Genomic DNA, 14027 nt, shown 5'->3' on the forward strand with positions numbered 1-14027 from the left:
TACCAACTGTTTCATTTTTATATATTACTTCTGTGAAATGTTTTGCGTCCTTTACTTCTCGCGGCTGACTGCATCAACGGAATGTGTGTGGGTTCACACTCAGTATTTCCCGCGGAATGTACATTCGGTCTATTTCTTGAAGCATTATGTAGGTCATATGTAAAATTGGAGCTTCCGAACGGTACCTCTGCCAGCTATCGAGGTCACACACACCAGCTGATCGTTGTGTTTCATTCATAAGTTTGCTGACGGATTGTGAGGGGGTATCAGGTGTGTTCCACATCAAGCTTGATTGTTGATGGCGCGGAATTAAACACATCATCACCTGGAGAAACAGAAGTTTTCCAAGGCATTTGTTTTGTCCTATTTTAACAGTGCTGGAGACACTTCTACATTTAGCGTTTGTCGACTTTTTTTTTCGCTTGCCGAACTACTTGTGACATTAAACAGAGCACACACACATACATATTGTACTGTATACATACACAATTCCTGTTATCTGACACCATGTCGGAATCTGCATCAGTTTCCAATGTGGCATCTGGAGGTGATTCCGCGGCACAGCCCCCTAAAAGGGGAAGAGGACGACCCCGAAAACCCAAACCTGACCAGGTAAGTGAAGGTGTGCGCGGAATGCGGTCACTAGGTTGCACCTGTTATATATCGTGGTACTATCTTTACTTTCTCTTGTGATTTCCTGGACTAGCTATAAAAAGTACCACCCACGCGAAAGACGAAAAACTGGTTTCTTTCTAACTTTCCTTTTTAAAATATAGTTCTATTATGAAATGTAACTTTTTGTCATAAATTTATGCATCGAACTTGTAATAAAGCAAATAAATTTATTATTTATTTCTAGCCGGAGGAACCGAAACCTAAACGACCACGAGGACGACCACCCGGTAGTACCAAAAAACCCAACACCAAGGTATGTATCCGCGAGGACGGCCACCCGGTAGTGCCAAACACCCAACACCAAGGTATGTATCCGCGAGGACGGCAACCCGGTAGTGTCAAACACCCAACACCAAGGTATGTATCCGCGAGGACGACCACCCAGTAGTACCAAAAAACGCAGCTCCAAGGTATGCATTCACGAGGACAGCCACCCGGTAATACCAAAAAACGCAGCTCCAAGGTATGTATTCACGAGGACAGCCACCCGGTAATACCAAAAAACGCAGCTCCAAGGTATGGATCCGCGAGGACGGCCACCCGGTAGTAACAAAAAACCAAACACCAAGGTATGTATCCACGAGGACGGCCAACAGGTAGTACCAAAAAACCCAGCTCCAAGGTATGTATCCGCGAGGACGGCCACCCAGTAGTACCAAAAAACCAAACACCAAGGTATGTATCCACGAGGACGGCCAACGGGTAGTACCAAAAAACCCTGCTCCAAGGTATGTATCCGTGAGGACGGCCACCCAGTAGTACCAAAAACCAAACACCGGACATGTATTCACGAGGACGGCCACCCGGTACCAAAAAGCCAGCTCCAAGGTATGTATTCACGAGGACGGCCACCCGGTACCAAAAAACCAACACCAGATATGTATTCACGAGGACGGCCACCCGGTACCAAAAAGCCAGCTCCAAGGTATGTATTCACGAGGATGGCCACCCGGTACCAAAAAGCCAACACTAGATATGTATTCACGAGGACGGCCACCCGGTACCAAAAAGCCAGCTCCAAGGTATGTATTCACGAGGACGGCCACCCGGTACCAAAAAACCAACACCAGATATGTATTCACGAGGACGGCCACCCGGTACCAAAAAGCCAATTCTAACTAATGTATCTATGTAGAAGATCTCCTTACATAAACCTCATGTAACCTTTCACAAAATCGATCTGAGCTAATCGTTCCAGGTAAAAAAACGACACTCTAATCAGTCAATCACCCCTCTTCATATGCATGTTTTGAAATTTCTTGTCCTTCCCTGCCACATTTCATATCGATTTAACCCTCATCTCCGACGCCACCCACCACAAGCGTCTCGACTCTCCAGGTTTCAATGGTACCAAAATGTTTCTGACAGTCTAATCTTTTGTCATTAAAATAACCTTCTTAAAATACCAACGTGTTTTAAGAAATACCGTCGTGTTACTCGGAAAAAAAATGTTATTTGAAATACCAACAAGTTACCAGAAAAAAAGGGTTACTAGAAGTACCTTCCTGTTATCGGGGGAAAAAACGTGCTATCAGTAGTTCCGTGGTGTTATCAGTTATATACATGTTTAAAGGGGATGTAATCGAGAAATTATATGAAGGAAATTATAGAAATATCAACGTCATCGGAAATATCTTGTATGTTAACGGATTTAAAATACCCACGAACATAACGTATGATTATAAATACCAACCTGTTACCAGAAGCACTCGCATGATATAGCACACCTCCACGTACGTGTTATCAAAAATCCCTTCTCTATGATACAGTTTAAGTACATATCACCAATATTTCCTTCATAACTTCTTAAAAGTCAAGACCTTTTATGGGCAAATAGTCATATAATCGTTTATTGATTGTAATTATTAAATGATAGCCCCATTCATTTCTATTCATTTGCATGTATTCAAAAAAAATTGAATTCACACCCTCTTCCAGCCACCAGGTCATCCAACTCCATCGCTTCACTGTGAGAGAAATACCCCCACCCCACACCATACCTACCTTTGATATCAGATGTAAAAAGAAAAGCTAACCAGACCAAGTACTTTCACATGTTAAGAAGTCACCATTCTTTCTCTGAGATATAAAACTATCGATCCGATCCCTACTCTCACATGTTAAGTAATACATTCCGTTCCCGTCCCTGGTGTAAGAAGCGTCCATCTTTGTCACCTATAAACTAGTATAAGAAAAATCTCCTCCCGTTATAAAAAAAACAATCATATCAACCACATCCTTTAACTTGACCTTATTCCCTACTGTTGTATAAGAAATTTCCATTCCGACCTCCGTATCTCTGCATTGAAAGAAATGTCCACCCCTCCCCCCTCGCCTTCTCATGGTAACGGACATGTCTATCTACCCCGACCCCTGTCTCCCTATGGTGAAATGAAAATCAGCTCGGGTCCCTCTCTCAAATGGTAGGAAAATTTATTGGAAGTAACCATACTGAGCCCCAGATTGTCTCCACGTGTGTCTGTACCACGTATCAAATATGATTGCACGTATTTATTATAGAAATAATATTTAGATCACGTTGTTTTAAATCCTACATATCCATATAAAATGTTATTATTATATTACTACTAATCCCCATATAGCAAGGTCCCTTGGGGTACTTCCGTTGTAAATCTAGGTCAACCTTGAAAAGAATTTTAGGCCAGTACAATACGCAGACTTGCAGCCCTCCTACACAACATTGTGGTGGGTCCCTAAAGGTGGATTAGGGGCCGAGGTAAAATAGGGGCTTTTGGATAATCCAGACCACAAACTATCGCCGTTTATCTATATCAAATTAAAAAAATACATTTGTTTATTTCCATGGCTTCAAATATATTTTTATAATAGTACGTTTAATTTACAAATTGAAAATGTCAGCATTATTTTTGTTGCGTAAACAAATGCTCTTAGTCGAACCCTGTTGACTAACGTTCCACGAGGCTTGATGTGTGTAGGTCAAACTAACACACGTATACTGTCCTTTCGTTTAACTTTTGACCGGATATGGCATGAAGTATATGTTTACGTGCACACATACACATGTATACATACACACGTAGATGTGAGGCGTCGATAAAGAACCACCCATTTTGACCGTAATTTTGACTAAAAACACAATACAAAATATCCTAAAATATCCTAATACCAAATAGATAACAAATTTGCTTATCAACAGCAACGTATTTTGACAAAAGAACAGCATAGACATATTTCAAAATCGGAAATGTTTCATAAAAAAGATCCTGGTAGTACGAATAAACCTATTATTGTTGTCATTTTCAGTTATTTATTCAAGAAGCTGGAAGAAATTGTCTCGCTGTATTTTCGATGGTTCATTTTTTAAAATATTTTTTGAGACCTTGAAACAAAAAATGTATTTTTAAGCGAAGCCAAGTGAAGGACTAAAGTTTTCTGTATTTAATTAAATTTTCAATGATGGTTTTTTTGGTGATTTTATACCGTAATTAAAAATACTGCAAGATGGAAGACCTAGACGATAGCCTCTATCGTATTATAAGGTTTTACACGATGTTGAAACAAATTTCATTGATCTACGTTAACTTTATAGTTTAACAATGGTAAACCCTATGAACGACTTTTTCCGAATAACTTCCATTTGATTCTATCTTGGTGTTTCGTTTAGTCCATTATTTTCCACTTTTGGTATCTCTTGTGACCCGTACTCAAATGACTGTGTCAAGTACTTAAACCTCGTTAAAGCAGATCTTGCGAACAATGAAACATAGATATTTACTCTTTGTCTTTTGACATCAGCAAGGCGACTGATCAGGATTCTTTTTCAAGATCATGCTTCAGTTACACGAAAATTTCTGTTTGTAAAATGATAATTTAATGTCAAGAATATTGTTATTAATTTTTTAAGACAGAAATTTTCCGTCTAACGCTGCTGACTGAAAAAAAACGCACACAGAAAAATAAAATAAAACCGCAAGATAGCTCATTTGGCGAAAACTGGTAGCATAATTACAGGGATGATATTAAGATTGAAGCTGAAAATTAAGAGATTATACAAATAACAGAATTTTATGTTTTATTCTTTGAATAGCTATTGCGTAACCCTGTCTGGGAATCCCGTCTTCATATCACCTGATGTTCTATTATAGGGACGTGGTACCAATTTTCATCCCCATAGTTCAGATTATAAGGATAAGGTGCAGGACACTTCTATTTATGCTTATGTACACTGACATTCTTGTTAAGTCACTCTTCATTCTAATGCAAAACCTTTCATTTTGTTGAAGAATCTGTCGCTCACGTAATAGTATTATTAAAATCATTGTTTTGTTGACTTTCAGAAGGAATACAAGCCCACAAAATCACGAGGAAAACCCACGAAGGTAAGTCCGTCTATCATCGTCCTGTTACAATACTACAAGGTAACAAATCCATCCCTGTCCGTCCATCGTCGTCCTGTTACAATACTACAGGGTAACAAGTCCCACCCCTGTCCGTCCATCGTCGTCCTGTTACAATACTACAGGTTAACAAGCCCACCCCTGTCCGTCCATCGTCGTCCTGTTACAATACTACAGGGCAACAAGACCACCCCTGTCCTTCCATCGTCATCCTGTTATAATAGCACAGGGTAACATGTACCACCCCTGTCCGTCCATCGTCGTCCAATACAATACTACAGGGTAACAAGTCACCCCTGTCCGTCTATCGTCGTCCTGTTACAATACTACAAGGTAACAAGCCCACCCCTGTCCGTCCATCGTCATCCTTTTAAAATACTACAGGGTAACAAGTCCACCCCTGTCCGTCCATCGTCGTCCTGTTACAATATCCCACCCATGTCCGTCCATCGTCGTCCTGTTACAATATCCCACCCCTGTCCGTCCATCGTTGTCCTGTTACAATATCCCACCCATGTCCGTCCATCGTCACCCTGTTACATTACTACAGGGTAACATGTAACACCCCTGTTCTTCCATATCACCCCTGTGCGTCCATCGCCATCCTGTGACAATACTACAGGGTAACAAGTCCACCCCTGTCCGTCCATCGTCGTCCTGTTACAATATACCACCCATGTCCGTCCATCGTCACCCTGTTACAATACTACAGGGTAACATGTAACACCCCTGTCCTTCCATACCACCCCTGTGCGTCCATCGTCATCCTGTTACAATACTACAGGGTAACAAGTCCACCACTGTCCGTCCATCGTCGTCCTGTTACAATACTACAAGGTAACAAGTCCCACGCTATCTGTCCATCGTCGTCCTGTAACAAAACTACAGGGTAACATGTCCACCCCTGTCCGTCCATCGTCGTCCTGTTACAATACTACAAGGTAACAAGTCCCACGCTATCTGTCCATCGTCGTCCTGTAACAAAACTACAGGGTAACATGTCCACCCCTGTCCGTCCATCGTCGCCCTGTTACAATACTACAAGGTAACAAGTCCCACGCTATCTGTCCATCGTCGTCCTGTAACAAAACTACAGGGTAACATGTCCACCACTGTCCGTCTATCGTCGTCCTGTTACAATACTACAGGGTAACAAGTCACCCCCTGTCCGTCTATCGTCGTCCTGTTACTAACTATAGGGTAACAAATCCCACCCTATCTGACCCACAGGTACCGGTCTTGTTCACTATCTGACTTCCGATTCTCAATCCGGACGAGCCAGATTTACCGAATTGTTCTGAAAAAGATAAACGTTAGGTGTTTTTGACAATCATAGTAACTCTTACTATAGCAACCAGGAAAAACTATAGCAACTAGAAACTGTAGTGCCTATTTAGGTAGTGGCCGCGATAGAACCAGCAAAACCATAATAATGGCATTTACTTGTATTTTTTGAGTGGAAACTGTAGTGCCTATTTAGGTAGTGGCCGCGATAGCTCAAACGATCAGAACGTTAGGCCTCGTCACCTCGAAAGTTGGAGGTCCGAGGTGCGTGGTTCGAAACTCCCTACCCGTGTCGGTTTGTGTAAGTCAGGAAGCTTAGTAACAGACCAGTCTGTGCTCTTGTGATTGTGTCCTATGGTAAGACACTTGACGCTAATTCCTCTGAATGACATGCGACGGGCCTCCCGCATGTTGTCCACTGAGGTAGTCACCAGCTCAAAATGACCTAAGGGGATAAATCCAGTACACGGCAAACAGCAAACCAGTATAGGTAATTGTTTGGCCGAGCTGCTACTCAACATAGGCTGGGTTACTACTTGACCCGCTATAACCATGTTTCGTCTTTAATTGACGTGTTAATACCAGTGTTGTACTGATTAGGGCCACAAACTAAGTACTTCCTGTCATCGAGCAGCCATCTTATTTACGTTGCTCCGACGGGGCAGTTTTCCTAATGCCGTACCTACCAGTAGTGTATTTTTTTCCTTTTTACGAGATAATTTCCCCTCGGTTCACCACCGACTTGTCTTTATTTACGTCTCGTTGACGACACAACAACTTCCGTCACAGATGGGTATCTGGATTTTGAGTGGCCTCTTTTGGGTGATACCGCGCTCTCTCCTATATCAAACAAAACACGTGCGTATTTGTGTACAAGTATATAAGTAATCTGTTGGTATTTTATCATTCATCTGTCCGCCAGCTGATCCTTAAAGAATTTCACGGATTTAAGTTTTTAAAATGTAATTTGAATGTGTTCGCGAAGTACTGTATCAGTTTAAATTGTTATACGGAGTCAGATATAACGATACTTTCAAACAACTGCTCCTTCATCTTAGTAAGTATTCAAAATAGCAAGTAACCGAGTTTGTTAAATTTAATGAGATGTTGTTCGTGTCACCCTCATTCAATGTCGCACGTACATCTGTGTCGAAATTTTCATTTTATCAGAAAAAAACTTCTTCCGATACTCAGTAAAGACACATTTTCCCTGCCTTTTTTTCTTTCGTCGTTAAAAATACCAAACTCGAAAAAAAAATCAGTTTCTTACTGTATGTTGAATCTTTTCCTTTATTTCTGTTGATAAATAATTTAATCAAACAAAATCTTTGTCTTCTTGGAATAGTTTTTATTATATGGTTTGGTAAGAAAACGGACAATTTAGTGAACGGGCCGGATACTGAAAATGTATTTCTCGTAATGAAAGTGTGCCTAATCGGTAATAAGGAAGCTTGTAACCTATGATGCCAGACTCTATCTTGAGACAGTCAAAGATAAATCTAACTTATGCCCGATAAAGCAACTTTACATAATAATCCTAATGTATACATCATAAAAATGTACAGGAAATTGTTCTGGATCAATGGAAAAATAGATTATTGAGTTAACGAGAGTATAAGATGAAATATTCACGACAATTATGAATGATATATTAGCAAACAATTATGATAATTTGCTTTATTTCGTCAGGTCAAGCTGGGTTTATAACGATATTTTGTACATCAGAGAACATTTCTGTATTACATACCCTATTATATCTCTTCATTGATTTAAAGAAAACCTTTGACAAACTGTTGTTAACAATATTGTGGTAAGAAAATTCTGAACAGTAACACTAGGGGTTCAAAATAGTAACACATGGGATTCAAAACAGTCATAGAAGGGGTTCAACACAGTAACACAAGGGGTTCAAAACAGTAACACATGGGATTCAAAACAGTAACACAAAGGGTTCAAAACAGTAACACACGGGGTTCAAAACATTAACACAGGGGTTCAAAACAGCAATACAAGGTATTCAAAACAGTAACACAAGGGGTTCAATACAGTAACACAAAGGGTTCAAAACAGCAATAAAAAGGGATCCAAAACAGTAACACACGGGGTTCAAAACAGTAACACAAAGGGTTCAAAACAGTAACACAAGGGGTTCCAAACAGTAATAAAAGGGATTCAAAACAGTAACACAAGGGGTTCCAAACAGTAACACACGGGGTTCAAAACAGTAACACAAGGGGTTCAAAACAGTAACACACGGGGTTCAGAATAGTAACACAAGGGGTTCCAAACAGTAATAAAAGGGATTCAAAACAGTAAACAGAATTAATTGTGTTAGTTTCGAACGCTGAATCAGAAATTTCCCATAAAAGAATTAATGGAGATCGATCGGAGTCCCTCGCGAGGAAGGATTTTGTCCCTTATGTACTAATTACATTGTGGCGAGGAGTTCCATTATAGTTAGTATTAATCTGTAGTCTTAGTATTACTATGTTAATTAAAATAATCTTAAAATGGAAAAGATATGTTTCTAATATATAATAATTTGTTATGAACAAAAGGAAGTAATTTTTAACAAATGAATAATAATAATAAAATTACAAAATGTCTAAAAATAGCATACAAATACAAAATACATACAGTATAGGTTGGACTGAATTTTGTTTGTTTTGTTTTATTTGTTTTTGTTTGTTTGTTTTTTTTTCATTATTCTGTTCACATCATGTTTATGTATAAGTCGCCTCCTGTTAAAAGTGTAGACGTGCGGCTATAGAGAAAACGGAATGAAGCATGAGATTTCGATTCTTGTTAACCGGTGAAGTATGAAGAAATTGAAACCGTTTCTGGCGCACAACAAAATATGATACTAGCATGAACTAAACGCATAATAACGAGTACGTTACGTGTGTCTATGAGTTGAGATATTGTTAGGGGTTGTTGTTGTTTAAGGAAAACACATATCACTGTTCAGGTATCGGGAGGACGTTGGCGTGTGATTCCCCGTCACTCTTCGGCTCCAGTAGGCGTGAACATTACTGTCAGTACAATACAAGTATAAGAAATTCCCTGCTTTTGCCAAAACTTCAGCATGACTTTTTCATAAATAACATCGAACCGTAATTTTGTAAAGGATTTGGTAAAAGTAAACAAAAACAAATTAATAAAGAAAATGAAAAATAAAAGATATGTTAAAAAGTAAAGAAAATTAAAAAGTAAATGTATTACTTCTGAGCGTCGAACTCTTATTGTAAGGTAAAAGCGGTGTTAAAGCACAGTAGAATTTAACACTCGCCGGAAAATGCACAATGTATCGTATTTTTTTTTTCATTTGGACGGAAATAGACATTGATAAATGTGTTGTTTGTTTAAACATGGGTATGTTGTTTCGAAAGAATTTTTTGTACAAACATTTGAAAATTACCGTATATTGAAAATATATATTAAATTTTATGTCGATTCCCGAAAAATTACATTTGAAATCTTCATAAGTGATATGTATTTGTTTACAGAGAGAAACAAGTGACGAACCATCCGGAGACAGAGCGGAATCTAGTCCGAACTAGAACGATGTTCGGGTTAACATCATGTACATAGTTTGTCTCGTCAGGGATTCAAAAAGTTTGTCAATCGCCTGATGGTTTTCCAAAGTGACCGATACACACGGTGCAGCCAACATTAAGACTGTGTTGAAAGATACAAGACATGTTGAAATGTACCACTGTCTAAAGAATCCCATTCCGATAAAATCTGGAAATAATGCGACCTTGCATGGCTCCAAATCAAAAACTGTATATAGGAGAACTATCGGAGGATTTCAGTGGTTGATTGGCTTTGTAGATGTTGCGTCGGCGCATACTGTAATGCGTCGACAGCGTCGGCGCAAGGTAATCCGTCGACAGAGAGAGTGTTTCTATATGGTTGCGTGATGATGTGATCTCGGGGACTTGACACAAACTCCTAACCGAAGGTCTGTAAAATGCCCTACATGCTGTAGGGTTAGGAATTTGTGACAAGTTCCCGTGTACAACACACTGAAACATTGTGAGAGAGAAATGCCACGTTGATACAACATGTGGATATTATGTGGTTGACTCCGGCAGACTGCAGTTGTACGGCTTTTTCATACCGAGATATTTAGCTTACATTGTTCGGCCGTTGTCCGACCGTCAGCTTTCCTTATTGAAAGGATTCTCTTCCCCAATGTTTTTTTTAAAGATCGAATAATTTGGTCTGAAACTTTTTAGGGGTGGACGATCATGTTTTTTTTTTTTGTAGAAATGGAGATTTTAACAAATGGCCTTGAAGAAGTATAGAAGTGTTTTCTTCTTAAGAAAAACCCCCCATCAAACTTAATGCTACTACTCCTAAACGCACGTGCAGATCTTAACGAAATCTAGACTAAAACATCCTTAGGGAAGGTCCATCCAAATTTCAGCTACTTAGATATAATAACTATGATTGCATTTGAAACATCGCCGCTGATGTACTTCAGTTTAAACCTCACCGCCAACGTACTTCATTTTAAACCTACCCGCTTACGTACCTCAGTTTAATTTCCGGACATCTGGAAAACCGAAACGTAATCTAAACAGGTACATAACTGACACATCTCTACACAAATATGGATTACACGTCTTTGTGTATGAGATATCACTCTGTTTATCTGGTTTATCTTGATTAAACGAGATGTCGTTTTAGATTTCCGGATTATCGAGATTTTACCTATCCTGATACGATACGTTGCTGTAAGCAAGGAGCGGATACAAGTATGTAGCTGTTCATTTCAAGATACTTGCTGTGTTCCTGAAGAAAGACATTGATTTGCATACAATATTCGAGTTAATTCGAACAACAAGCAGCTGAATTAAGGAAATGTTATTACGTATCCGGATTAACGAAATATCACGATGTGTGTTTAAAACAATGAGGTTAAGAATTTCATTGTCGTTTTCGGTTTACTGTGTCAACGTGCAAAACGCGTAAATCTGGTAGATAAACAGATACTTATAAACTTTTGCCTGCCATGCGTCCCTCAACTATATGCATTTTATATGATCGTACTATACATATGTTTTGTTTTAATTTCCGTGCTGGCTTCCAACTTTTGGCGTCTTATGTATTTGTTATAGATGAACTCATTTTAAAAGAAGATATGGTATTCTAAAACATCGTCCGTTCATATGTCTGTTCGTCCATTACATGTCTGCTATTTCGTCGTCGCCGAACCTGTACTTCAAACAAAAAAATAAAGACTCCGATTTAATTTGAGATATTACCTATAAGTTGCATTGAGTTTAATGTATATATGTATTTTTTTTTCTAACATCATGTAAATCCGACAAAGTGACGCCCCAAACAAATAGTATGTATACGCATATGTACATTGGTAAGCCAACTTGCCATTTATTCAGGGGACAACGTCGGTCCAGGTCTTATTTCAGTAATACAAAATATCTTGTTAAGTATATCAGATGTCTTATATGGACGTATAAGATATTTCGTATTATTCATAAGATATATTAATTGATATGTAAGATATCTTATTCAGAAATAGAATTTTATCCCCGTTAGATTTAAGATATTTCGTATGTTATATATCTCATATAGGATATGATATATACATATGATGTACTTATATAGATAAATAAATTACACAAATTGGTGAAACATAGAACCGACATTGCACTTGGAGTAAATGGTAAATTAGCTTGCCATAACATACTTTTACATTAGCATATATGTGTGTGTGATTTAAACATATTTCATTATTAGTAGCAGATAAATGGATTTATGTGGGTATTCATCTGTTCGCTCCGACGTCTAAAAGCGATTATCCTCCATATTCTCTTGTTAGATTCTAGCGTAGACATCATCAGAGAAAAAAGTTTGCATTAAAACATAGAACATCGCAACTTATTGTGTAGTCTTAAGGATTCATAATTTTCGAATGTAAGAGTATGAAATTTTATCTTTTCTCAACAGGAAGGTACTGTACTTTGTGATAAGTTTGATATTTTAAGTGTTGTTTTTTTTACACGTAACATACCGGTACATGTACTTCACTAGTCGAAGTTAGTTTTTTTTTTTTTAATATTTCGTATGTACAAAGATACGTTCTTGATAAGAAACCCATAAAACGATTGCAGCGATATTTCTACTTAGCTTTATACTCAGTAATGAAAGCTCAGCAGAGAAACAATATCAAGTTTAGTGAAAGGTGTCACGTGCGTTTCGAGCAACCGAGTTGTCGGGTGGCGGAGTGATCACGCGCAAACAAACGAAACGCAATAATTGCAGTTTTGAACCATTATTTCGCTATCTTACTGGATAAATAATGTGCAAAATACACATTAATATGTATCATATTGGATCAAGAAAACACTTACAGAAAATTTCTTGCATCCTGGACTACCGGATAAGGATTCCGGTTTTGCCCGACTGAAGACAGTATCACGGTATTCCGATTCGTTAAATGGGAGAATGAATTTTCAAAGTTATTTCTTGTTCAGGAAATACTTGCTATGTGCTTGTTGTTTTTTCCCGAGCACAGGTACAGGCTCTGAACTTTAGAGAAGGGCATATTATGAGTCACGGGGATAATATTAATTGGTAAAATTGAAGTCTATTTCCGTGAAAATATTTTTTTCCAGCTTTCTGAAAACCCACAAAAAGTTTAAGCTTACGATAAAACCAGCTGTACAAGATTTTGTCAATATTTCCATGTTAAAATACGATATGTTGTTTCCTCTATATCCCTGTTTGTACTGATAATATGTCAACATTAGTTAACAGTCTACATACCACTATAAGTTATGATGTTAACACACCAACACCCCATATAACTGGAACATCGGCTTCATTTTCTGGTACTTAGGTCTCCCGAAAGGTGATAGCTTTCGTTTTAAAGAATCAATCATTAGAGTTACATTTCGTTGTCTGTAAGAACTTTACTCTTTCGCCTTTCATAAGATTGGTTTGATTTTCGAGAATATTAATTAATATCTGCAGTGTTTTATATAAGAATTTCCAAACAGAGTTGTAGATATTGTTTAACAGGTACCTCTAGTTTTTGTCTCAGCTTCAGTATACACAATAAACCTATTTTTTGTAACATCTGTGTTGTCTCATTATTTGAAGAAAAAAAACCTTAAATGTCTGGCGCAAACGTTTCACAAAAGTTCCGTAACTGTAAGAACTCCTTGGAGTCGGGTTTGACAGAAAGTTGGACATAACTCGACATAAAATACTGACCTGTCTTAAGACTTCTCTTTGTATATGTATACTTTGTTGTTTATGATGGTACTTTTAAGATAAAGTGGAACACGATGTAGATGACGTTGGCTTCGGTGAATAGTTAAATAATTTCAAACTCTATTCCGTTGCTAAGGTACTTCTTTCGAATATAACTCTTTATCTCTTGAGTATGAATTTACAGCTCTCTATCTCTGAAGTACAGCTCTCTGTCTCTGGAGTACAGCTCTTTATCTCTGAAGTACAGCTCTATCTCTGAAGTACAGTTTTCTATCTTTGGAGTTCAGCTCCCTATCTCTGAAGTACAGCTCTATCTCTTAAGTACAGTTTTCTATCTTTGGAGTTCAGCTCTCTATCTCTGAAGTACAGCTCCCTATCTCTGAAGTACAGCTCTCTATCTCTGGAGTACATGTACAACTATTCACTTCTAGAGAATAACTT

The 14027-nt window shown here is 38.3% G+C and overlaps 1 protein-coding gene across 1 annotated transcript; it reads left to right on the forward strand.

Annotated features, from left to right (window-relative positions):
• Window positions 1-286: 286 nt before the first annotated feature.
• On the forward strand, window positions 287-13446 carry LOC132557960 (high mobility group protein HMGI-C-like). The gene is made up of 4 exons (XM_060222489.1): window positions 287-612; window positions 860-928; window positions 4995-5036; window positions 9845-13446. Exons 1-4 carry the CDS (start codon window positions 508-510, stop codon window positions 9896-9898), a joined length of 270 nt encoding a protein of 89 aa, XP_060078472.1. The 5' UTR covers window positions 287-507; the 3' UTR covers window positions 9899-13446.
• The last annotated feature ends 581 nt before the right edge of the window (window positions 13447-14027 follow it).

This window comes from Ylistrum balloti, unplaced genomic scaffold (genome assembly GCF_031769215.1).
Source record: "Ylistrum balloti isolate Yb309-2 unplaced genomic scaffold, AGI_CSIRO_Ybal_v1 Utg370742, whole genome shotgun sequence".
Classification (NCBI taxonomy): domain Eukaryota; kingdom Metazoa; phylum Mollusca; class Bivalvia; order Pectinida; family Pectinidae; genus Ylistrum; species Ylistrum balloti.

Coding starts and splice junctions, on each gene's coding strand:
- LOC132557960 (XM_060222489.1), top strand. CDS start 508: ATGTCGGAATCTGCATCAGTTTCCAATGTGGCATCTGGAGGTGATTCC. Junction 929..4,994: donor CCAAAAAACCCAACACCAAG/GTATGTATCCGC, acceptor GTTGACTTTCAG/AAGGAATACAAGCCCACAAA. Junction 5,037..9,844: donor CACGAGGAAAACCCACGAAG/GTAAGTCCGTCT, acceptor ATTTGTTTACAG/AGAGAAACAAGTGACGAACC.